The sequence below is a fragment of the Numida meleagris genome, chromosome 7 (assembly GCF_002078875.1).
Source record: "Numida meleagris isolate 19003 breed g44 Domestic line chromosome 7, NumMel1.0, whole genome shotgun sequence".
NCBI classification, from domain to species: Eukaryota; Metazoa; Chordata; class Aves; order Galliformes; family Numididae; genus Numida; species Numida meleagris.
In genome coordinates, this window is record NC_034415.1 from 25,244,518 (window position 1) to 25,269,906 (window position 25,389).

Sequence of the window (25,389 nt, forward strand, 5' to 3'; positions counted from 1 at the left end):
TATTAGTGAATCACACACAGCAAAATCAGGTCACATTGCCAACGGGAGGAATGCTACAGTCTTTCAGATCGAGTTAAACAATAATTAACCATAGCAGAAAGCTGTACAGTCAGTATTTCTACACAGTCATTTTTATTCGTCTGTTCTCATTTCTCAGGAATCACCTTGTTTCTGTAAATGACGTTACAAGACTAGAATAGTTAATCAAGAATGGAAAGTAGGATTTCTTCAGAAAACACAGGCTCTAACTTTACAAGCAATTTAAGATGTAAAGGCTAAAGTTTGACAAATTAATTAACCATATAATGTTCTGTACGTGAAAGCATACGTCCATAGGTTTTAACAAATTTTCCACCTTCCACAAACCGAGTTCCAGCCTACAGCACTTCACAAATGCTTTCCATCCTGGATATTGCCACATGGTAGAAAAAATATATTTCTATTTTTGGATAAAGGGGTGTTTGTGCATGAACATTAACGAGTACCCCCCCCCCCCCCAAAAAAAAGCAGATAATTTTATAATATTTACTCTTAACTACAACAGAAAGTGCAACACTAAAAAGGCATCTCCTGCCTACTTAAAATTTCTTATATCTTTACAGAGCTAACTCTTGAATGTACACATTATATCCTAGAAGACACAAATAAGTTTGAAAGTGTCATGGCAGATGTATGGAAAGCATGCTTACTGCTTCTGTAAGCAAAAAGACACAGAGCAAACACCAGTGAAAAGTGATTATGTCTGGAAACAAATTCAAGGTGTCTGAATCTTCACTACTAGCGGAAAAAATCCCATGACATTTGTTGATTCTGTAACTTTTTCTGCATTTAAAGACTTGCTGCTAAGCTTCTTATCTGAAGAACCACCACAAACAATCAGGAGTTGCTAGCACTGTTAGAATTAGTCTATTCAATCCAATGGAGGCTTATTTAAATTGCTGATTGAGCCAGATTAACTTTTGTAGGAAGAGGTCCTGCTTCTTCGTGTTCCTCAGTCTTGCATCTAACCACAACAAGTGCAGAGGATGGGTATCTGTTCAGTTTTTGTTCATTCATGTATTCCAGATCTCCATAGATGCTCAGCTTCTGAAATATTTAAATGAACTACTTTAAGATAAAGACTTTTAATACTATGAATAAAATGCATTTTGCTATACGACCACCCTCCTGACTTTGATGGCTGCAGCTCTTCAACGCAAGTTAACTCACACTTTCTGCAACAACTGAAATTCATGACTGGGACTAGATTTAAGTCCAAATAAATGCATTAAATCCACCAGAGAAAAAAAAAACAAACAGTAGAGCTTGGTACACAAGCACTGCATCTTTAGCTTGCAAACACTGCGACTCTTATTCTCTTTGGGCTGTAGGAATACTAGTTCAGTTGGTTTCCCTTTATACAGACCAAGAGCAGTCACCAACAATATGCTGTCACTTCTGTTCTCACTATTGACACTCCTGAACTAAATTATCCACACATTTCCACCTGCCCCATCCAACCCTCAGGACAGCTTTACCTCCAGAGAAACCAGGAGCAACCTCCATCTGTTAAGAGTAACCCAGAAGTTGCTAAGAGGGCAGGACTATAAGCCAGAAGACACAGCATCTGCGCTTACTCTGAGCAAGGCTCAGAGCATCTATCAGCCACAGGGACAGACAGATATTCAGCTATAAAGTTGTTTAAACAAAAATTTGTTCGCTAACCACGTCTGCAAAATAAAAAACTCTTTACAATTGACCCCCCGTGATGTTCATTATTCTGTAGAAAGCTGTAACGTAAAAGCAATATAATCGACTTACCTCAGATGGAACATACTGCTCTACAGCTGTAGCTACAGTTGCACAGCAAATCCAGAGGAGCACCAACACTGACAGGACAAGTGTAGTGGTTAAAATCCAACTGGAATTTCTGAAATGAAAAGAGTGTTACTAGATTTCATATACTGAATACAAAAGAATGGATCTCTAAAAAGCTGTGTCTGATTTTGACTCGTGCTCATTCACTACTCTCTCTCTCTTCCAGCTGCACAGCCTGCTTCTGACACCTGGGTATACAATGTAGTGTCTAACACCTATTTAGTATCTAACTTCAAAGATACTAAAAGACTTGCTGGATTCTGGTTTGGGGCCCTGAACTTCCTCCCTCTTAAAATTGAAAAACAGATTTTTGTTATGCACTTAAGGTACAGCTCACTGATCCTTCACATCTGAGCTTTCAAGGAAACAGTCATCAGTGACTAAGGCAAGAAAGAACCAAGATGCTGATATTCAGCAAAGCTTCAATATATACTGGGTATTTTCGGACTAGACATAACACACTATTGTCTTTTGCATTTGAAAATAAAAATGTTTTGTCCTGAATGGTATCCAGAGCTAAAGAACAGGCAAAACACGGAACTGATGAAACAGTTTGCTGAGCATACTCAAAAAAACGTGTAGAAAGTTATCAACATTATGTTCCACACACACACACACAAAAAAAAGTGTAGGAAATGATCAGTATTACAGTCAACTAAAATGGGAAAGAGAACTAAAGTTGGCAGGATAGCCCATAGATAACACGGGGCGAGCACGGAACATAGCGATAACAAAAGGTCAGATACAAAAATTTAAGTGCTCTTCACTCTGAACCTAAGGGACTTGTAAAATTGATTCCTTACAACACTGCCACCACAGATGCAGGAAACACCACCACGCCCTGTACCGGGTACTGACATACATACATGGAGAGACACTTGAAAAAACTATCATTTCCTTGCTCTTCCAAAAGTCCCCGGTACGTCTGCGAACTTCCCGGCTGTAAGTCAGCTGAAATAGAACAGCAGAAACAGTTGTCAGAAAAGCAATGCAAGTAGAAGACCCAAACTTCATCCAGTTTGTCTACAGAAAACATAAAAGGACTCTTTCACAATGGCCCTAGCTTGGACGTTTCTATTTCCAGCGGAGCTTGGTTACTACCACAGACTTTGCTAATACACATAGCAAACAATTATACTTTAACTTTCTAAAACTGTGCTTTCCCATGTCACCTGCAACTTTGGTTCTGTTTTTGTTTCTTTTTTCCTTGCATGACATGGAAGGTTTGCGTTTGCTCTTCCAAACCACAAAGAAAAACTTACAAGCTGTTTTACTCAGGGACAAGGATCCTCTTGTATCTTCAGTCTCCTGATCAAGCTGTGGAACATACTGCACTTCTGGCCTTGACTAAAACGAAACAAGGAATTAAGAGATCCTGTTAGCGAGCTTCCACTGATCTTGACTGTCTACGTTTTCAAAATTAATAAGGAAGTCTTAAGACATGCACCACTCACATTATTTTATTTTTTACCCCTGTAATGGCACTAAACGCAGCAAAATGCTACCAAAAACTAAACAATTCTGACAGCGACCCACAGACTTTTCTGAGACTGGAAGGAGCACAGTTAAGTATTTAGCACCGAGGACATCTCCATCTCAACAAAAAAGGCAGGTACCTGGAATATGACAATTTTGCCATCATCTGCTTGAAGGTAGAAAGTCCATGAGGATGTTATGAAGCTCTGAGCTGAATCCATCATGTCACTCCAGAAGGATCTCACCAGAGTCAGAGGAAAGAGGAGATGAATTCTTGGCATCAGGGACATTAACTGCAAATACAACATTAACTGGTTTTCAAATTGTTTTCATATGAAGAGAGTAGAACTTATGTTCATGCTCACTCATCACCCCATGTCTGTATTTCAGTTCTTAAAAAGATTTCATTTGAAGAAGTTTAAAAAAGAGAAGACATGCTGAACAGAAAACAAGTAGGTGGTATTTGAAAAACATGTCATGTACTTACTTGCTCTTGTCTTAACTCAGCAAATGGCAATTGGTTCTGGCATCCAAGATGGCAAGCATATTGTTCATCAGACTGGGAGTATGCCTCAGTACAGGCTGCAAGGAAAGTACCCAAAATGAGAAGATAAATTCTGCATTTTAGTTAAGAAAACATTTTCAACAGAAGTTGGATCAGAAACAAAGCAGCAGTTAAAAGATTGACAATCCCATTTGTAGGGAAAGACATGGCAATCATTCCAAGGTTAGCATTTGGTGCTAGGTCTAATGAAGGTTAAGGAATTGGAACTTACACAAATCACATATTTTAAATCTGAATGCTGTCAGAGCAACTGATCAGAAATGTTAAGTCTGGGCAAATTCAAGGTTGCAAGTTTTCATTGATTCTCCTGCTACCACGATATTTTTTTCCTCACAAATCACGTAACTTCTTTATCCTAGAGAACAAAGCTGGAATTCTAAACAAATACAGAGACCACAGGTCTCCTAAACCTCTAAGAGGTAACAGTAGGAGTCATGGTACCACACGAAAACCAAGGGAACATTTTCTTGCTAGCACGGTAAGTACAGTAAATGTGTTTAAAGTATTGTTGATTTAATTCTCAACAAAAATAAATGAAACCCACTCTTTATTTACATGTATCTTCATTAATTGTTCACTAGAAACCATCAAGACCAAGAAACCTAAATTATTCAGATTTATACGTGGAGAAATCAGGCGGACAAAAGCTCTTTCCCAAGATACTAAAGCTGAGATGGATGATGTTACAGCACTACTTGACCTACAGCCTCCCATCAAGCAGCAACACGGAGCACAGCAGCTCTCCCAGTTCTCCTACAGGAATAAATGCACCATCAGAGAGGCTAGAAAGCTGGCAATAGGCACAGTATTGGCAGCTAAACATTTGAGCATTCAGCTCATAGCACCTGAACAGCAATTCCATGGCAAAAGTGCCACCAAGCTAGTGTTAGTAGACACGCAGAGACATCAGAAGACAGAATTCAGCAGATCAGCCAAGATACATCCTGCCAAGCACAGAACAACTAGTCAGGGTACCAACCAGTGCAACAGATTACAGAACATAAGCCAGTGAAAGACAACAGCCTCCGAATGGAGAGTTAAATCAGAAAGTAAGCAACTGTTCAATTACCTCTACGTGTGCTTTATTGCTGCATCACCCTTTTTATGGCACTCTTTCATGTATGGTTCGACAACTAGATTGACATGCTGTATCACAGCTATACACAGTGCATGACAGACTAGAGCACTAGCCCATTTCTAGAGCATTTGTATCACATTAACATCTTTGCATTTCATGCTTTCTATGTGTTATCTTCCAGCAGCTCCCTGAGCTAACCGCTAGCCCTCTTGTTTTTATGAATTACTGAGAAGACAAAAGCCTCCTTTGAGAGCTGACATGGTCCTAATTATATTTCAGAAATAGAGGGGAGCTACTCTACTGGTTTTCCTGCTTTGGCTGGTTATGTCCCACTTAATCTCTGAACAAAACTGTTAAGCAGCCGCCTCAGTATTATTAGATAGAAGTTCTGCACAACTGCAGAAACAGTGTTAACTGGCTACAGCATATATGTATTTCACCTCCACTGCGAGATTTTTGCTCTAACACAGATCCGAGACAATTAGTCGCAAGTACTTAATACCCTATCTCAAACAAAACGTAATGATTGCTGTATTAAGGCTTTACCCTAGACCACAAGTTACAAGGCAGACAGTACATTGTGATGTGTTCCTCATCTGAACAACTCACTTTTATAAATAAGCCTGAGGTTGCATGGAAGCAACTGGAATAATCCCACCAGTTTAACACCATCCTTCAGATGTCACCGCTCTTCCCTCCCTGCATCTCCACATTAGGGGATGTTAAAGGAGTTCTTTATTCTTACCAGAATCACATTCCAGTTTGGTTCGATTCAAATCAATGCCATCATCCACAAACTGACAAATGGAAAACAGTCTGCAGCCTCGCTGGCACGCATACAGTTCCTCTTCCTGGGAAGGCACAAGAGAAGAATTACACTCCTCCATTCAAGAATAAATCGACCAAAAAAAAAAAAAAAAACCACACAAAAAACCCACAATTATTTTTTTTTTTTAGAAGCGTTATAAAAAGCCACCACCCACTGGAGCACCATTCTCCTTCCCTCCAGCAGACCTAGAAGTCAGATAAACACGACAGTCTGGATCATCTGAAATAAAACGAAACTACAGTTCTTTAACACTGTGATGCAACCTGATTCACTTCAGACAGAGCTCTCAGTCCTGGGGTAAGCCAGACTTGGAACAGCAAATTCCATTTTACAATTCTAGTCCTATGGCTTACAGCAAAGCCACACTGCCTTTTTGAAAAAGCATTGGCTTTAAAAATAAGAGATACCATTGTAAAAGATTTACTGACATTTAACCCCAGAATGAGTACACAGTCGTCCACCTCAGAAGCTTAACCAAACCCAGTGCTTTCTCAGTGCCACTACAATGCTAAGTTTATACACTCTTGAAAACCTATAACCTAGTATTTCTTCTGACCACAGTGCTAGAGGGGTGGATGTGTACTTTCCACATACAGTGGTCTCCACGTTGCAGAATTACAGCCAGCCTCCTCTAAGTGAATCAGATCCACCAAGCCTGGTAACTACATAGCCACCTATGTGACTGCAGCCACTTTGTTCACAGGGGGAAAACAGACTCTGAATTAATTGCACCAAAACCAAACACACCACACCTTACTGCATCATCTACCGTAAATGCACTGTCATTGTTTGAGAGCACAAGTTCACGTGATTTAAAGGCAGCTAAGCTGAAAACACAGATCAAAACTCAACACTAACAACACAGACAGGATGGCTAGAACAGTTCTGCTGTTACAGAAAACACGTTCTCTCATTTGACATCCACACAGAACTGGCTGTAGCGAACAGATTTCTGCAGCAGTCTTCCACAGAAGTCTTAGTGAAAATCGACGTACTCTCCAATGACAACTGAAACAATTTCCTTCCATTCATCTGGAGGTTTTGTGACAAACTGAACAAATTGTGAAGCTAGAGGTGGTTGTGTTATTCAACATTCCCAGCAACACGTAACAACGAGTTCACAAGCAGACAAAAAAATCACAGAAGTATCAGCTTTACCTGAAGTGCCAGCACAGTATGGAACTATTTCAAGAGAATGTTTAGGCTCAATTTTCCAGGTTTAGGCCTTTCTCCTCACTATCATGACATGGAGGCACCAAATCATGTCACACGTACAGATCTAATTCTACCTGTATTCCACACAGCTCCCCATTACTTTCCTGTGGAGATATCAGAATCAGGTGCTGCACCGCAAAGTCCAATTTCAATTTCACACGAGAGCAGACAAAGCCCTATTACCTAATGTCATCACCACTTCCTCCCATTTGCCTGCTGCCCTGGCGTGCAATCTCAGGGACAAGAGAAGAACTTCAATCATCCAGAGTTCAAGCTGCTATACAGCTGCAGTTAGCAATGAAACATGTCACCAGTGAAAGATAAAAAACAACAAATGTCACATTCAAATCATTGGTTCTGAGCTGTGCAAACCTCCCAATCAACACGGCAAAGTCCTGAATATGCAATTATATTCCCGTTAGATATTAATTGACTATCCTGAGATGGTCTTTTCTGTGTAAGTGAATCAAAACATCACTGATGGCTCTGACAGGCCACTCGCTTGCCATCTTTGACGCTTCATCCTTCAAAATTCGAGTGTCACGCTGTGTCCCGGCTCAGGGCCTTTGGCTATGGACACAGCACAGTGTTAGTCCCCCAAAACATGGAGCGTCCCAATCCAAATAACAGCCGCCTCCTCGGGAACAGGAGGAAAGGAGAAGAGACCCCCAAACCCACGGAACTGCCACCACTAAAACACAGCTACACTTCGAAAGCTATATTTCCTTGGCAATTTACAGCCGAATCAGCTGTTTCCAAGAAGAAACACGTATCTGTAGGGAAGCACCTCACTCCGTGCTTCAGGGGGTGGCAACCTCCGGCGGGCCGAGAGGAAGGAGAGGGGCGCGGGGCCGAGCAGCGAGGCGGGGCCCGCCCGTACCTTGGGGTAGGTGTGCAGGGAGTAGGTCAGCTGGCAGGCGCGGTGGCAGGACGCCGTGTTGCCCAACACGGAGTCAAAAGCCTCGGAGGAGCTGGCGGGCACGGTTCCCGCAGCCCGAGCGCGGCCACCCGCCCACAGCAACAGCAGGGCCAGAGGCAGGCAGAGCAGACCGGCCCGCCGCGCCGCCATCTTCCTCCTCTGACGGGACCGGCCGCCGGGAGCCTCTCGCGAGATCACCGCTCCCCTCCTCCGCGCGGTGTCTGCTGGGAGTTGTAGTTCGCGCCGCCGGGCGGCCCCAGCCGCCGCAACGGGCCGTAGCCAGCGGCGGGAACTACGCAGCGCGCAGGGCAGGGCGGCGGCTTCCGGCAGGAGGATGGAGCGGTTCGTGGTGCGCCGGGCCCGCTCCCCGCAGAGCCCTCGCCGGGCCCGGCCGGAACCCCGCGCCTACCGGCAGGCCACGCTCGAGTCCCTCAAGGCGAGTCCCCGTGTTCTGCACGCTGGTTCACGTCGTAGCCAACAGCGTGTTGATAACGCCTCCGTTTGCTGAGGGTAAGCCCAAGTCCTCATTCATAGAAAGAATTCATCATTTCCTGATGGCTTTTCTGTTTTCCAGAGAGTGGTCGTGGTGGAGGACATAAAGCGATGGAAGGCGATGCTCGAGCTCCCCGGGCAGCCCAAAGAAAACCTGATGGAAGCTTTGGGGGAACTGAAGAAGAAAATACCTTCCAAGGAAGTGCTTCTGTCGACAAAAATAGGTACACCGCTCTCACCCGGACATTGCTCCCTGCGCCCGAGCGGCTTGTGCTGCAGGAGCCGAACAGCGCCACCTGGCGGCCAACGGCGCTGCCGGGCGGGGAGCAGCGCCCTGCTGGGACGGGAGCCTTGGGTCTGCTCTGTAAGGAGCCGTGTTGGCGCAGCAGGCCTGCGTCCAGTGCAGAGTTCTGCTTCGAGCACCGTGATGTTTGTGTGCTATAACGCTGTCATCACCACCACCGAGCAACGTCTTCCTTAAGGGGGTTTTCAGTTTAAAAAAAAAGCATACGTAGGCCAATTTTACAAGCTTTCACCAGAGCCAGTCTCTCTCCACTTTGGCACCTTGAGAAAACAATTTTCACCTGTGTAGCTCCATTCCTTGCTAATTTCTATGGCAAAATCCCTGCAGGAGTCCGAGAGTGAGAAATTCAGGCTTCATTCCGAGTAATTTTATACTTACATTTCTGCCAATGCTGACGCTGCCCGAATTAAAGCTGTATGTGGCTGCTGAGCACCAATATGACTGCTGTCCAGTATATTTTGTCCGCCTACCAAAACTGTGCGACTTGTTGCCTTTTTTCAGGTCACACAGTGAACAAGATGCGCAAACATTCCGATCACGATGTGGCCAGCCTTGCCAAAGATGTTTATGTGGAATGGCGAGCTTTCATCAAACACCACTCAAACAGGCCCTCAATAGAAGTCAAGAGCGATCCCAAGACTGAGGCTTTCAGAAAGAACGCGCGGAAGCTGCTTTGTGAAGCCCTGGATCTAGAGGTAGTGTTTATCTTCACCTCAAAGAGTACCTGCTCGTAGGAACAGGTTAGAGAAGCCTTTGTCAGCCATAGTTACCCTAAAACTGGTCCTGGCAGCAGAGTGGGGACAAAAGTTCCTATTTTCAATAAGTCTCTGCGCGCCCCCATTTATCATTAGCTTTGTTTTAAAGGTAGATTTGTGGTTGTTTTGTTTGTTATTAAACAAGTAAACATGCTAATTTGAGGTGTACATTGCTCTCAGTTACACCACCAACCAACAGAGTAGCTGTGTATGTACTGCAGTTGGGATGGATAAGAGAAGGAGGAAGTTAGTAGAGCATAAAGTTTTGACTATTACTTATCAGCAATTAAAACAACACTGGGACCTTTTGGGCGTTTCATATTTAAGTAATTAAACACTTGTAAATTGAAATCTATTGCAAAAACATAGAGGCAAGGCTGACAGTATATAAAATGGCAATAATTACTAGATCCCTTTGGTATCTTTAAGTAAAGGAACAGAGTTTTGCTGCGAGGCTGAACAACTAGCTTGCTTGGTCTACAAAACACTGTAATAATTACCCCTTTAATTTATTCATTAGTTATCCCTTAAACGGCAAGAAAAGTGATAAGCGCTCAAGAATTTCAAAGCTATGTGTTTGCCAGCTATGAGAACAACCTCCCCAACTTTCTATCTGTCTGGGCTGAGGCAGAGCAAAAAGGTCATTTAGTGTGGGAGCGCTTCAGGATGATTACGTGGAGAGCTCGCTTTTAGGTCAAGCCATTAACACTGCTGGTAAACTCCAAACCTAGGAGACATGAAGGCTACAATGCCACCCTTAAACAGGTGGTATTGGGTAAGGTAGGACAAAGCAGAACCACCTCTGAAGAGGACTTACCTGAAAGTATGGCAAGGAAAACTACCTTTGTGGCTTGCAGCTGCCATTGCATCTACAAGTGGAGCTTATATCTGTAGGATGAACAACATACAGATGCAGGGGAGCCACAGAGATTGGGCAAGCGAAAAGTGGGGACACCTGAGTGCTGATTAGAGAGGGAGAATGAGGCTGAGTTGATACAATACAGCTCCTAGTGCTGGCCAACAGAGGGGTAATTTACTTTTGGGTAGCAAAAAGAGAGTGAAAATGGTGGGCAAAGGACTTGGAGGAGTATTGGTTGACACACTGGAATCTCCTGTATGCAAAGCATGGGAGCTTTCCTGTCACAAAAAGCAGAAGTGAAATTAAAACCATTTCTTGATGGGCAAGGTTGTTTCTTTTTTTTTCCTAAGCTGTTCTAAATTACAGGTTTTGGCACATGTTGAAGCAATAACTACATAATTAACATTTAGTAAATCCCTTTCTGCATTCTTAATTATACCTCCTTTTACACACAGAGAGCCCGCATCTCCCTTTATAGCACCAAGCAGGGTTGCCAAGTGTTTGGCATGTCTTATAGCTGCTATTGGAATTGAGTTTAAAATAGTATCTGAGGTGCCTTACATCGGCAGGATCAAAAAGCAAGCTTCACAGAGACAGCACAACATAGCTTCTAATTGTGGCTCCAGTGGGTACCCAAAGCGAGTTGCAGATTAGTTTCCTGTTGTGGTGGCAAAGCACTGCCACCCAGGTGGAGATGTGAATATGTTCCCTGTTACTGACCATGCTGTCTTGGTCCTTAATTGCTAGGGTGGAATTAAATTGTTCTTCCTGTTGCACTTGTGATGAGAGGTAGATTTCCTTGAATCTACACTGATTATTGAAGAAACACCGAAAAGCACCAAACTCCAATTTCAATCAGTTGGTCTCCTTATTAAATGTAAAGATCTAATTTTATACTTTGCTGTTTTCAGATTGATCACCCACTGGCTGAAAATATTGAGCGAGAAGCTTTTCATCTCTCTTCTCGTCTCATTAGTGCGCCATATCGCAGAATGGTGCGAGCTCTTGTCTTCTCATTAAAGCACAAACCTGAAATGCGAGCAGAAGTCAAGACTGGCACGCTCACCGTCCCTACATTTGTACAGAGCCATAAAAAGTGAGGTGTTGTGCTGGATGCCGAGCGAGAACTTCATGTGCCTGCATCTCTGTGGAACTGGGAACCCTTTCTGTCACAAGGGGAGCGCCGAAGAGCAGACAGCGTGACTCACTTGGCTGAAGACAAGAACTACCAGTGATGAAAGTGGTGCTCGAAATCTGTGTGGGGTTGTTGCACAAAAAGTTTCTTCTACTCTGCTGTATATTTTCCTGGTACAAAGCCATCCCCGCTCACTCACCTGTTTCTTCTGTCAGTTTGTCATACCTCAGTTGGGCTGCATCCCTGATGTGGATCTTCAGGTGTAATTAGCTGAATGGCTAAAGGACCAGCTCTGTACTGCAATGGTGGGAAAGAGTGGGAAATGGGGGTAATTGTTTCATGGGAGGAGGTTCCTAATGGATAACTGCAAACCCTCGTTAATCCTAAATCAGCCAAATCCACTGTGGCTGGGCCCTGTTTAGTCAAGCCAGGTGATTTCCCCTGCATCCACAGTGGGATACAAAACGGGTTTCAACAGTTTTCTATCCATCCTTCCATTGGCTCAGTCATCCCGCAGTCGTGGGCATTTTCTGAAACCCTGGGGTGAAAACCGAAATGCCCTGGGGTATAGGTGCTATCTAATACTTCTGCTTAATGAGCAGCTTGCTCTGACTTCCATACCTCACTCATGATTGAAATGTGGTGCTTATTAGTGTAACATTAAAAAAAAAACAACACCTTGAGATGAATTTTTTAACTACAATTATGCTGTAAGGAAAACATTCCACATCCAGGCTTTTCTCCTCTGTAAAGAGCATGTTTCAGAATGATGGTGTAAATAGATTTAAGCAACAAACTATTGTTTGAATTGCTGCTAGTTATTAAAACCTGGAAACCTTGCCTTTCGTATTTACTCTGGTTTCTTTACTGCCACAAGTCATCTTGCTCTCTGTATGCTATTATTAAAGCTGTGACAGGCACAGTCTTTCTCTACTGGTAGACAATGAAGTGCTCTGTGTTCTCTGTGCGTGTACAAGGCACTGGTCGCAATCCATTTTCTGAGTTAACGGGGTCGAGAGAGTCAAGTGCTGGGATGAGTGAAATCTGCTTGTTCACAGGCATGGGAACTGAAGGGTAATGCACTGTGAGGAGGTGTGCTTTGATCAGTCATGGTCAACGCTGATCTCAGGGGAGTCACTTAGGAACAAATAATGCAGTGTGAAAATGGTGCAGTAGTCGGTATTCAGATCTTCATCCTAAAATGGGACTGGGTGTCAGTAAGTGGGTCTGCTAAATACTTCTCTGAACACTACAACACCCAAAACGCACTAGGAGGCAGAAAGTAGCAGATGTGAGTGGTGACTAAGGATTATACATCACTAAAGACCTAACACTTGATGACCGGTCTGGAGCAAGAGATGCGAAAACCCTCAATTTTTTACAAGTAATCAGATCCATTTCCCACTTAGCTTCAGACTGCATGGCTGTAATTGAATTCACCCATCTTGGACTGTCACAAAAGGGGTTCAGGATCAATGAGTGGCTTAGGTTTTGTTTCCAGAGCTGCAATGCCAAGACCTGCCATACAGGGGAAAGAGATGCGGATGCTTACTAGATACTATCCATAATAGTGCTGTAAAATTTAAAAACAAGGTCACATAGACATAAACAAGGCTCTACACAGCCATGTCTTCTGGGTGACGTTATCCGCATCTCTCTTGGCCCCTGACACCTTTCTTTTCTGAACACACTTCAGGGAGAAGCAGTTGTTCCATCTATTTTGGATGTCTTTCAGCTCTTTGAAGCACACATTGCAGAGGATATATTTTTTTGGCCTCATTCTCAGTACATGCTGAGTATTTCTCTTTTGGGAATTAACTTCAGGAATGCAGAGTTACTGCACACCAGTAAACTCATATAAATTGTGTCTATTTTATGGCTAATACTTTCACAACTATTTTTCTAAGGGACCTAAGCGCATAGCTCTGGGTCCAGCTATTGCAGGGTGATGTTAAAGCTGCAGGGACATGTAGGATGAAGATTCACTGAGCGGGGAATTGGGAAAGATCCCCAAGGGCTGGGCTGGGGAGCTGCAGCGCAGCGGGGAGCGCAGACAACAGGGGAATGGTTTAAGGACTTCTGAAGAGCAAACCCACTGGTTTGGGAGGCAGCAGTGAAGGAAAGCTTCACCGTGCTGCAAATTGCTGGGGCGAAAGAAGAAGGGAGCAGGCGAGACCCTTCCCATCCTTCCTGAAAAGGAGAGCGCAGCACCACGGCGTTGCTCGTCTTTTAAGAGGCTCTTCAAAGGTTTCTCCACAAAGAACCCAAACTTTTAGATCTCTCTCACTGGCAGCCCTGTGATCCGAAGGCTGTGCTGGGCTGGCCCTAGAAGAAGAGATGCTGAGACAAGGAGCAGCCCCAGATGCCCTCTCACAGCCCCCAGGGCCCCAACTGCTTCTGGGGGCTGCAGAATCACAGTCCCCGCACTGCACCCATTTCCCTCTGCGACACTGCCGGGGTGGCAAACCCAATGCTTGACTTACAGAACCACAAAGGAGCTGCGAGGGCCCAGCCAGGCAGCTCCTGAACACCCAGCACCAGGATTCAGGGGAAACTGAGGCACAGAGAAGCTCTGGCATCCTGAAAGATGCAACCAGGGGAAGTGTGTGCCAGGGTTACACTGCAATTAGCACTGCTCTAAATTCTTCTGCTGGCAGTCAGCTGAGCAACATCTATGGTCCCTGTCAATTAGACTAGATTACAGGATAATCCTTGCTAATTATATATCATCATACACCGAGCAGTTATCTCCCTATAAAAGGTGCCCCTATCGTGGACCAGCACTCTTCCTGCAGCACAGCCTGCCCAAATGGCAGGATTGCTTTTGTGCAGCCACTGGTTTGTCTAAGCTGAGATTTTCACATTGTGACACTATGGAGGGAGGAGGAGGAGGATGCCTCAAGCCCAGAGCCCCCAAACCCACCGCGGTGCTGGCTTTGGGAGAGAGCTCCTCCCACAGCCAGAGCCTGGGACATGCTTGGATAGGGCTGCCAGCAACACTGATTTAGATTGACCCTTAAGGCAATGCCATCTTTTGAACACAGCAGCTTCCCACGTCCCCCAAGTGCTCCGTTTCATCCCTGCACGCCCAAACCCCAGGAGCACGGGGAGGATGACCTCGCTGTCCTCTGGGCCGCGACGGCCGGGAAATGGAGGAGACGGCTGCTTAAAATAAGCTGGGAAACAACAACTCCCAGTAAACGCTGTCCTTGCATTTTTAATCATCCATATGCTGGAGCTATTATGCTTCCCCAGCTGGCGGGGCTGGTGGCTGCTGCCTGCTCAGCTGTGCTCCATCGGGTACCTGCAGGGTAAAGGGGTGGCGGTGGGCTGTGGGGTGTGCTGCTTCCCCATGGGGAAGGGTTTGGGGCCTACAGCTCTGGCTGTGTGCTGCGTCCTAGGGCAGCTGGCACTGAGCGTCCCATCTAATGTGCCCTGAGGAGTAGCAAGCAGGGAGGTGAGAACCAGAAGCGATGAAATTAGAGGTAATGGGCTGCTTGGGGAGGGGATGCCGGTTTGGGCAGGGAGCACAGATTAGAGGAGTAGAGCTGCTTCATTCCTGGCATTCTTTGAGAGAGAAAAAAAAGTAAGATAAAGGGTTAAAGCAGGTTCAGAGCCAAACTTCATGGCCCCTGGGTGGGACACGATCTCGCTGGGGCTGTGGTGTACAAACCCTGAGCATGTCCCATATGGCAACACCTGCCTCTGCTCCACCTTTGGGGGGCGTTTCCTCTAACAAGCACCTCAACCCCAAGGCAGACTGCTGCATGCTGCAGCATCTTTCATCCATGGTATGTGCTGGTGAGAGAAGAAAATGGCCCCAGAGGGAGAGTCAATGAAGCAGCGGGGTCTGTGCCCAGTGCCACTGAGGGAAAAAGCTCAGTGCTCAGTATGGCATTGAGTAAAGCACCAAAGAGCAGGTTCCTGCAAAGGGGGCAGCTCAGAAACCTTTCCTTCTTTCTCGCAGCCACCAAGGTAACAGACACTGTGTTTTTACTTTAAAAGAAGGGCGAGCATCAGCAGAATCTCACTGCAACCCTCAGACCACGTAAATCTCTGGCAAGCGGAGCATGCGATGCAGCTGCTTCAGAAAGCACTGGGGTGGTACTTCTTATGGCCCAGTTGGTGCAAAGATCTGCACTTTATACAGCACCTCTGGGAACAGGGGGACACAGGAAGCAGCCATCACTATGCCCAGCTGCTGACCCTTCCCTCTCTGTGCAGCATGCCCAGCACTCATCGATAAAACCGGTAACAAATCGCTGTGTTTGTGCAGCACTCACAGGGGAAGGGACATCCAGTCCAGCCCATCCAGTTCCAACCCCTGCCATGGGCTGAATGCTCCCCAGCAGATCAGGCTGCCCACCCAACCTGGCCTTGAACACCACCAGGGATGGGACACGCACGCTTCACCAGGCAGCAGTGCCTGAGCCTCACCCACCTCTCAGTGAGGAGATGAACACAATATTCTTATTAAAATTAACTTGCAAGAGCAGCACAGCTCCAGCCCTCAGTTACCCCTCTCCTTTCTCCTCCCAGCCCTCTCTGTTAGCTCTCTGTATAGCTCACATGTTGCATTGCATCACTCGTTGCAGCGATGAGCAAACCCCCGGAACCACCATCATGCTCACAGCTCGGTGAGCACCGTGTGCACAGAGCCCCATTGATGGGAAAGGTTGCCCGAGGCCAGGAGGATGGCATTGAGCCCAGCACCCTGGGCAGCTACAAGGGGCTTTTGTCCAGCCTGGGAAGCGCTGCATGGTGACCTGCCTCATCCCAGGGACAGGGAGGTGTTCTAGAACTGTGGGGATATGGCACTGAGGGACGTGGGCCTGGTGGGGTGGGTTGGGCTTGGGGATCTCAGAGGTCTTTTCCAGCCCTAATAATTCTATGATCCTCTGAGATATGGTGCGTGGGCATCCAGAAACACCACCCAGAAACACCCATATGTGCTGTACCCATCACTGCGCACCGAGGGGAGATGCTGATGTCTGCAGTGCGGATCCACGGCACCCACACCAGTACGGATGGGGAACATGGAGGTTTGTTACAAATATTGCTATATTTGGGGGTAGCTGCTATGTTCAGGAATTCAGTAATTGCCAGGAATACTTCCAGCCATCAGCAAACAGTGTTACTTTCCTGAAAGTAGAAGCACCAGAGGGAAAACAAATTGAAGCAGGTGCGGGAATAGTTACGGAGCACAAGAAGTGCATTCCTGAGCCAAATGGACAGATTGAGAGACAGAGGAAAACTGATGGGAAGGGAAATGGCTGCCTGCGGCCCAGATCTCAGGCATGGAGACAAGGTGGAGGTTGGGCTCAGGCTTCATTTCACTGTCTGCATTTCAGCAGCTGTGTTAGTGCTAAACTTGGGACAAGAGTGGTTTTGGGGGGCACATTTCCAACCTGAGTTTGCTACAGCAGCACGAGCCCGACCACAGCAATGACCATGAGCAGCCCAGCCAGGATGCAGATGCTGATGAAGACGATGTCGCTGGTGTCCTGGCTCTTGGCTTCGTGGGCATCCATCACTCCCGCCCCCCTCTGCTGCACATCCACCATGTTTTCTGCCTGGCTCAGCCTGTGTGGGTCGGGGCCAGCGATGAGGGACACGGAGGCTTCCTTCCTCTTGGGCTCGCACTGCACCTCATACTGGTGGATGTCCTCCTGGTCGCCCGCCGAGAAGTCGATGTAGAGTGTGCTGACAATGATGGACGTGTTGTTTCGTCTCTGCAAGACAAGGCTTGAGGCTCCTCAGGGCTCATCTCCACAGGTTTGTGGAGACAGCTCTGAGCATCCAGCTGACAGCAAAGCAGCCCAGCATCTACCAGGAGGATGGGAGAGAGGCCAGTAATTCCCCCCCATGGCTGGTGTGACCAACACAAGGTCATGGAATCACAGAATCATTAAGGCTGGAAAAGACCTCTCAGATCACCAAGCCCAACCCCAGCCCATCCCTACCATGCCCACTGCCCGCATCCCTCAGTGCCACATCAGTTCATGAACACCTCCAGGGATGGTGACTCCACCACTCCCTGGGCAGCCTGGGCCAGTGCATCACCACTCTTTCTGAGAAGTTTTTCCTCAGTATCCAACCTGAAACCCCCTCCCCTGCCCCGGTGCAACTTGAGGCCATCACCTCTCATCCTGCTGGTAGTTACCTGGGAGAAGAGACTGACCCAGCTCGCTACCACCTTTCAGGGAGCTGTAGGAAGGGAGGTCAGCCCGCTGCCCAGCTCGCTTTGCAGGAAGGTTGGCCAAACCCTTACCTGGGACTCAGTGCCGCATGTGTCGAACCGGGTGTGTATCCTGAAGTGTGAACCAACCACCTGAGCCGCACAGGAGGGCATCCCCAAATACACCTTGTTCCTCTGCAGCTGGGCCAGGGCCTGCATGGGGATCTGGATGTGGAAGTCTGTCCGCGTGCAGCTGATGTTCATGGGCACAACTGTCATGGCCAAAAACAAGACACAGGCGAGGTGCCACCACTGCCACCTTTCACGCTTGCTGTCCCCATGACACACGCAGCAGGTGGAGGGGGGGACAGTGGGGACACCGGCCTCATGGCTGTTATGCATCGTGCGGTACCAGCACAGCTGCCACAGCCATGGCCTGGGGACTGATGTGACAAGATGTGTTTTCAGGGGGAAAAAAAAAAAGTGTTATTTGATACAGCAGTGGCTTAGCCCCGCCCTGTCCTGGGGCTGGGTACTGTGGGCTCCCAGGCACTGGACAAACCCCATCACCTTGAGCAGAAAGCAATGGATGCAGGAAAGAAGCAGGGAGAAAAAATGCCCCTCTCCTTTAAAGTTCATCCTCGCCGAGCTCAAACCAAGCACTTGGGCAGTAATGAATTATTGAATTATTCCAACTCCCTCTGAATCTCAGCCCTATGAAACTGGTAAGATGCAATAAAATCAATATGAAAAAACAGTGTCACTTTGCTACACTTAGTGCATTATAAAAACCATTAGAAGATTTACCAAATAACTAAAGTGCATTAGATGAAGAAGAGGAGGAGGAGAAAATGGATCCTCTCTCCCTGCAAGAAGGCTCTCATTCCAGTGGCCATAAATCACACATGCCCTGCCCAAATCACCTCGTGGGCCCAGACAAAAGGAAAATATCTGCAGGAATGAAGAGCTACAGAGACCGAGATGGCCCTTTCTTGTGTTTCTGTGGTCCTGGGGTTGACACGTAGCCTGCTGGCTGCCTGGTACAAATTCTACCCCTCCCCAGCTTGTAGAGGCTTAGGGCAAAGCTCCATCCCCTCTCACTCCCACAGCTGTGTACTCCAAAATCCCTTCTGCTGCTCTCCAGATGACGTACGATTCTGCTGTAGAGGGATTAAAGCTCTTGCAACAAGCTCAGCTGCTGCAGCTTCCAGTGCTGCCATACCAGCAGCTCTGCAGGCAGGGTGCTGGGCTGTGTTGCACACAGATGCTGCAGCTGCTGCTGCGTTCCATGGACCTAATGCTCATCCTGTGCTGAGTGCAGGCACGAATCATGCCCGACGCATCGGTCAGCTCGAACATGATTATCTTGACATACAGCAAATGTGGCATTGAGGTGTGATAGCACCCACACAAAATGGCTGAGCCATGGAAAGTGGTTTTGATGCATGAGTGGGTACCCAAATGCCTGGCCACCTCCCCTTGCCTTTCATCCCTTTGCTCCCATTCATTGCAAGGGAGCTGGACTAGACAACCTTTAAAGGTCCCTTCCAACTCAAACAATTCTATGATTCTATGAAAAATCCCATGGCTCTTACACCCACTGGGATGAGTGGATGCCTTACCTCCGACATAGGCAAGGGAGAAACCCCGCTTGGCCATGCTGCGGTCCGTGCGGAGCACCAGCAGCAGCTGATGGCCACGGGAGGTGACAGGCATCGGGCTCTCCCTCCCACACCACGTCCCCAGCAGGGAGGCATTCTCAGCTCTGCCATCGAAGGCATCCAGGCGGTCGTAGTCACAGCCACCGGTCAGGCTGCTCCGAGCCTCCAGCTCCAAGTCCAAGAAGAAGACTTTGATCCGGTAGCCCGGGGGCAGCTGGATGCTCCACTGACACTGGAGGTTGTTGGGGTAGAAGTTGGGGTACTGAGGGCTGGAGAAATTTCCCTTGATGGTAGTGTAGACTTCCTGGCACTCACCTGCTTAGGGAAAAAGCAGAGGGGTGGGGAGGGAAGGAAAGGACAGCTGAAGTCTCCTGGCTGATGAACGCTCATTTGTTTTGTTGCTAAAGCCTGTTCTGCCCTCCATCTCACTGTTACTTCGTGTTTGGCCAATGTCCACCCATGAGTTTTAAGAACAGCAGCATCTGAGGTGGCCAAGGCCATGAGCATAGAACATCCCAAGTTTGAAGGGACCCACAAGGACCGTGAAGCCCAACTCCTGGCTCTGCACAGAACCACACAAATACTAGTCTGAAAGCAACACCCCATCCCCGCACCCTTCCCACTATCCCCCAAGCCCCGCACCTGAGTAGAAATGGGCCTTGAAGCCCCTGCCCACGATGTTGAAGTCTGACTTGAAGAGGATGAAGAGGTGCTGGGTGGAGGAGATGGTGCGGGGCGGGCGGGCACTGCCACAGTAGCGACCCAGGTTGGGGGCGGTGGCAGTGGGGCCATCGAAAAGGGCCACGTAGTCGAAGCCACAGCCCTGGCCACCCTCTACTTGGAAGTCAGCAAAGACCAGAGTGAGAGGGCCACCAGTCGCTCTGATGCTCCAGCGGCACTCTGCGTCATTGGGATAGCTCTCGGGGTACCGTGGGCTGGTGATCTCTCCAGACAGCCCCGTCAGTTGCCCACCACATGCATCTGCAGGGAGGTACAGCCATCGAAGTTAATGAATGGACGGGCATGGATGGACACCCTCACAGCCACCCCCCTTCCCACTACCTTTGTGGTAGGTGGCGGCGAAGCCACGCTTGGCCACGTGCCGGTCAGAGCGGAAGACCACAGCCATGACGTGCCAGGCAGAAGCGAAAGGCGGTGGGGCACTACGGCCACAGAAGGTGCCCAGGAGGTTCCCCTGGTCCCGGGATGCCCCATTGTAGACTTGGAGATAGTCGTAAGCGCAGGCAGCGTGGTACTCCAGCTCAAAGTGGCTGAAGGAGAGCAGGACAGAGGAGCCCTCGGCCACCACAATCAGCCAGGTGCACTCCGTCTCATAGGGGTACAGCCCTGGGAAATTGGGGCTGGAGAAGTTGCCAGAGGGTGCTGAGAGCACCCCACCACATTTGATGCCTGAATGACAAGAAAGAGGGGTGGGAGGCAGATGTGATGAATCCCTTTCCAGGAAACGCCTAAAAAGACAGTAGCTAGGCAGTGAGACTGGACAAGACAGCACCAGCTCCATCCCACCACAGCTCCATACTAACACCAGTGCTGCCAAAATACCACCCAGCCCTAGAAGAGGTGTCCAGGGAGACCTGCAGTACACGTGTTCTCTCCATTGCCATTTTTCCTTCTGTGTAACCACCACCTCCACCCCACACCAGCCCTGCTGAGTGATGGACTCCCACACTTGACAATTTCCATGAGCTCCTCCTGCTGGTCCACCTACAGCTCAGTGTTAGTATCTATTTCTTGCTGGCAAAAAGAAAGTAAAGATAAATTTTAAGAGAGCAGTGGTTACACTCTAGCTGGTTCTCAGCCAGGAATGCATTCTCCTTTTTTCAGAAGCTCCAGAGGGGGAAATCCAGCACCTGCAGGCAAGGCAGCAGGGCTAAGGCAGCCCTGTCCCAATCCTGTGCCAGTGGGGCACAGCTGCAGCATCCTGCCCCACAGAGCCTCTGGACAAGAGGTGCTCCTCAGCTCCCCGATTATAGGAGCTCTAGACAGAAATGTTAAATGTGGGGTCAGCCCGTGGGCTGCCCATCCCTTCAGCTTTTTGACATCTGCTGAAAACAATCCTTACATACAAAGGTGGTATCGGTGAATTCAGGCCGGGAGATACAGGGATGAAGGGTTTGATGTGCTTCACAATGAGTTGTGCATGTAGGGATTGATTTTCTAATGAAATCTTTATACTGAGACACGGTTATAATGAAATAAGGCAGGCAGGGAGGGAGCCAGGGCTGGCTGCGTATGCTGCACAGTGGGCACAGACATCACATCTGAGAGGGGATCAGGCCCCGCATAGCCTCTGGGGAGCACGTGCAGGTTCCCAAACATGGCTGCATGCTCGCTGCCATCAATCTGGGCCAAGCATGTGCGAATCAATACTCGGCCATGGCACACTGCTGTTCATTACACTTGCTGGTGTGGTGACCCGGCAAGGGAGGGAGCTGTGGATGTGCACGGTGCTGCACTGCGAGCAGTTCTGGTGTGCACATGCGCGTGTGCATGAGCAGCAATGCTGGTGGATCTCTGTGCCTTGCTAATTACCAGGGATAGGCAATCAAGCCATACAGGACTGTGCTAAAGGACTGACGTTATTGGAATTCATATCCAAGAGGGAAGCCTGCAGGAGGGGTGGGTCACTAAGGACGGGGTGCCTGGGGTGCTCTGCATTTTGGGGAGGGATATTGCCAGTTGGCTGAAATAATAGGCTAATCTGTCCCACCCCAGCCCCACGGAGTGCTGCGGCCTGTGTTGGGGGTCACATTATACTGATAACACGCGGGTTTTGTTGCATACACAGCAACCTGCACACGTATACATACACACACACATATATATACTGGTGTGCATATATGTGTGGAAAACTCCAAAAGCTAACAAACCCTTCAGCAAAGTGCAAGGTAGCCACAAGACAACCCCTACCTACCGCCTTCAGTAAAATAAGCATGACCAAGGACTCTCCATCCCACGTACCTGCACATCCCGTGCTGCCGAGCCATCCCCAGCTCCAGCCCCATCCCCGCTGTGCACAGGCCCTTACCTCCGCTTGGGGCCACACCAAGCACCGTGCAGAGCAGGGCCAGAACCAGCACGCAGCCCGCGGCCCCGCACCCCATCCTGTCGTCACCGCCGCCCGAGCATCGCTCCAGAGCTGTCTGTCCGGAAGGGAAAAAATAAATACGGGGAGAAATAAATAAAAAAGCAGGAGGACTGCAGAATTAATAGCGGAATGAATAATTCATCGCTTGTTTGAATTAAGAGCAGCAAGGTAACTTGATCTATTCCTCCTTTCCTTCACTCGGTTTTAATGATCTGGATCAAATGTCCCAAGGATTTACACTATAGCAGATACCTTGTCAATACACTATATTTAGAAGAGATATTAATGTTTCAGATATGGTGTATAATGGCAGTAAGTCTGGGCTGACAATATGCCCTTAAGGGGCTATGAAAATAATTTAGTTCGCCAGGCAAGACAGCAAACCAAAATGGGAATTTCAGGCTCACCACGGAAAAGTACCTCAGGAATTAACGTGATTTATACTGCGGCACCGGCAGCACAAGCCAACTGTTGATAAGAGCTGGAGACACTGTGTGCTCCGGCCCCGCGTCGGCAGCATCCTGGTGCTGGGCTTCACAGCCCGTGCTGCCAGAAGCCGGGAAGCACACAGCCACAGAGGCCTCGAAAAATAAAGCCAGGTGTGGGAAAGACCTCTGCTCGAACAAGGCACCTTCCAGGAGGTGGGGAAAGAAGCAGCCAATGTCTCTAAATCTCAGCCGGGGAGACGAGATGCGTTTATTAATTAAGCAATGAGGATCGATGCCTGAGACATTTCCTGTGGATTAATGATGGGCTGGGAGGAGCCGATGGCCCGAGGTGCCGCTAAGGACCATTAACGCCAACTGGCCATTAATTCCCAGGAAATGCTCCATGCCAAGGTCATTAAGTGCCTCCAAATACGAAGGGGTAATAACAACAACAACGTCTGGCCAGGCTCTCTGCCCCTGCCCAGCCTCGCTGGAGCCATGTGAGGGCTGGTGGGCACCAGACACACATCCCATTCGTGGCGTGTCCGCCCCCATGGAGCTCAATTAGTTGGTGCCAAATGAACTGGGAGGGGAGGGATCTCTCCCACCTTGCTCAGGTGTCATCAAGACCAAGACCAGGGCAGTTCTCCTGCCCCAGGAAGCCCACAGATCCCCCAAGAAGCCACATGGTTCATCCAGCACTGACCTCCCAGTAACACCAGCCTTCCTCCACCATCAGCCTCAGCACGCTGACACCTACATGGCCGCTCATCTCCATCCTTCCAGCTGCGCTCCATGTCAGCAGTACCCCTGGGAGATGGGGAGCACACAGGGGCCAGGGCTGCACAGCACACCAGCTGTGACCCCATCCTGGGGAAAGGCATCCATCAGCCTCGGGCACGTTCACCCGCTCCTGACCTGGGGATGGCAATTCCCTGGCTGGGCTTGAGCCCAAGCAACGCCATCCGTCAGCAGAGCAGAGGGGACGAGGGGAGGATGAGAACAGCAATAATGCTGATGAGAAGCTAGGCAGCCCTTCGCATGCGGCTCTGGGTCAGCCCTGAGCGCTGGGCTCAGGCCAGAGACACCGTGGGTTTTTTTTTTTTTTTTTTTTGAGGCTGCTGTATTGTACTGCCTGAACTCCTTGGCAGGCAGATCTATAAATCATGAGTCAAAAAGGCATTTGATCCATTTAAACAGAAAGGATGTGCTCAGGACCGCGAGTCATCAGAGGAGATCAAAGTTTTAAACACGGTCCCCAGGAGGAAGAGGAATTATTTAGGCAGGGAATAATGAGATGAAATTAAGAAGGTATTTAGGCTGCCCATGAGGAAGAAAGGAACAAAGCTCCTCTCCCCGGCATAGCACTGCAGAGGCCTTGCAGGGGGGGGGGGTCAGTGTCGCTGTGCCCCTCGCTGGGGTGGCCAAAGCACCCGAGCACCCCTCAGGACAGGCAGCAGCATTCCCTTCTCCCTGGAGTGGGGAAGGCCCTCCCAAATCCCTCCATCCCGCTGCCGCCCAGCAGTGCCCTCTGCAAGGGCCTGTCCCCATGGGCCGGGGGGAATAGTGACCCGTGGCGCGTGACATCCAGCATGAAAAATGACAAAAGGACAGGGGAGGGGGGGAAGGGAAAGAAGGGCTGAAAACACAGAACAAAGTGCCAAGGGCTGTTTGAAGGCCCCTTTGAGTTCATTGCGCCAAGGACACGGTCTCCCCTATGGAAAATTTCTCGCAGCCCCCATCCCCTCCGGCGCAGCAAAGCGGGCTGCCGGCTGCATGCCACCTCCTCCCGCTGCCCTGCAGGCTGCCTTTGCAGGATTGCAACCCGCAGCACTCACAGCTTGCTCCGTCTCTCACCACCCTCCCTTTTAGCCACGAACAAAGACAGGAGGCTTCGCGGCAGAATGGACGGACCAGCTGGGTAGGGTTTAACCACCGTGGCCCATATGTGCTGAAATACCCAGACATATTGGGGTTGTGCTTAAAGGAACAGTCCCAGCTTTTGCTTGGAAATGCGTTGCTTTCCCGAAGCAAGCGTGAAGTTTTACCTCAGGCCTTTGCTAAAAGGCTTTTGTGGGTTTTTAGCAGTATCTCCAAAAGGCAGGATGCTTAAAGCAAGAGGTATATAAATACGGTTTTTGGAGGAAAATATTTCCTGTGTTCCCAGCTAGGAACAAAGTAGGGAGAGCAGCTAGAGAAGGCAGCTCTTTATTTTATCAGCCCCATGCTGCATAGAAGCACCTTCACTAGAGAGGCTTACAGTGGCTAAAACAGGGTTTGGATAGGCACTGACAGTTTGCCTTGGACCTAGCGTGGGCAACATCACCGCACCCTTGATCTGACCAAGTTATCTTACAAGCTGCATCCATACTGGATGGAGTCCAGGCATTTGCTAACTGGAGACAAACCTCACCGCAGTGAGGGGAACCCATGCCATTGAAGACCATGTCACGCACTGTAAACATGCACCTTTGTGCAACTGCAAAGAACTTCTCAAGGCTCAGTGGCAACCGTGGCAGACGGTGTCTG

General features: G+C 48.5%; 3 protein-coding genes across 4 annotated transcripts; 1 reads left to right on the plus strand and 2 right to left on the minus strand.

Moving 5' to 3' along the window:
* Positions 114 to 8,344, minus strand: TMEM59 (transmembrane protein 59). Its single transcript, XM_021404425.1, has 8 exons — positions 7,901 to 8,344; positions 5,722 to 5,827; positions 3,821 to 3,915; positions 3,474 to 3,626; positions 3,120 to 3,204; positions 2,724 to 2,808; positions 1,801 to 1,909; positions 114 to 1,086 (listed from the first exon to the last, which is right to left on the minus strand). Exons 1-8 carry the CDS (start codon positions 8,087 to 8,089, stop codon positions 931 to 933), a joined length of 978 nt encoding a protein of 325 aa, XP_021260100.1. The 5' UTR covers positions 8,090 to 8,344; the 3' UTR covers positions 114 to 930.
* Positions 8,238 to 12,425, plus strand: TCEANC2 (transcription elongation factor A N-terminal and central domain containing 2). The gene is made up of 4 exons (XM_021404426.1): positions 8,238 to 8,375; positions 8,514 to 8,655; positions 9,237 to 9,430; positions 11,261 to 12,425. Exons 1-4 carry the CDS (start codon positions 8,274 to 8,276, stop codon positions 11,447 to 11,449), a joined length of 627 nt encoding a protein of 208 aa, XP_021260101.1. The 5' UTR covers positions 8,238 to 8,273; the 3' UTR covers positions 11,450 to 12,425.
* On the minus strand, positions 16,558 to 24,951 carry CDCP2 (CUB domain containing protein 2). 2 transcript variants are annotated; one of them, XM_021405541.1, is made up of 6 exons: positions 22,373 to 24,951; positions 20,386 to 20,733; positions 19,966 to 20,304; positions 19,285 to 19,638; positions 17,756 to 17,934; positions 16,558 to 17,216 (listed from the first exon to the last, which is right to left on the minus strand). In XM_021405541.1, the coding sequence occupies exons 1-6, from the start codon at positions 22,446 to 22,448 to the stop codon at positions 16,902 to 16,904; spliced, it is 1,611 nt and encodes a 536-aa protein (XP_021261216.1). In that variant the 5' UTR covers positions 22,449 to 24,951; the 3' UTR covers positions 16,558 to 16,901. The 2 variants fall into 2 exon arrangements, with proteins under 2 accessions (XP_021261216.1, XP_021261215.1); XM_021405540.1 differs by having other exon boundaries at positions 20,386 to 24,951.

Bases quoted from the DNA above. Each gene is read 5' to 3' on its own strand.
- TMEM59 (XM_021404425.1), bottom strand. From the start codon at position 8,089: ATGGCGGCGCGGCGGGCCGGTCTGCTCTGCCTGCCTCTGGCCCTGCTG. The intron at 3,627-3,820 runs GTAAGTACATGA...TTGTATTTGCAG, and splicing joins CTGAGTTAAGACAAGAGCAA to TTAATGTCCCTGATGCCAAG. The intron at 1,087-1,800 runs GTAAGTCGATTA...TAAATATTTCAG, and splicing joins AGCAGTATGTTCCATCTGAG to AAGCTGAGCATCTATGGAGA.
- TCEANC2 (XM_021404426.1), top strand. From the start codon at position 8,274: ATGGAGCGGTTCGTGGTGCGCCGGGCCCGCTCCCCGCAGAGCCCTCGC. The intron at 8,376-8,513 runs GCGAGTCCCCGT...TCTGTTTTCCAG, and splicing joins CCACGCTCGAGTCCCTCAAG to AGAGTGGTCGTGGTGGAGGA. The intron at 8,656-9,236 runs GTACACCGCTCT...GCCTTTTTTCAG, and splicing joins GCTTCTGTCGACAAAAATAG to GTCACACAGTGAACAAGATG.
- CDCP2 (XM_021405540.1), bottom strand. From the start codon at position 20,845: ATGGAGCTGGTGCTGTCTTGTCCAGTCTCACTGCCTAGCTACTGTCTT. The intron at 20,305-20,385 runs GTAGTGGGAAGG...ACCTCCCTGCAG, and splicing joins CGCCGCCACCTACCACAAAG to ATGCATGTGGTGGGCAACTG. The intron at 19,639-19,965 runs GTGCGGGGCTTG...TTCCCTAAGCAG, and splicing joins CAAGGCCCATTTCTACTCAG to GTGAGTGCCAGGAAGTCTAC.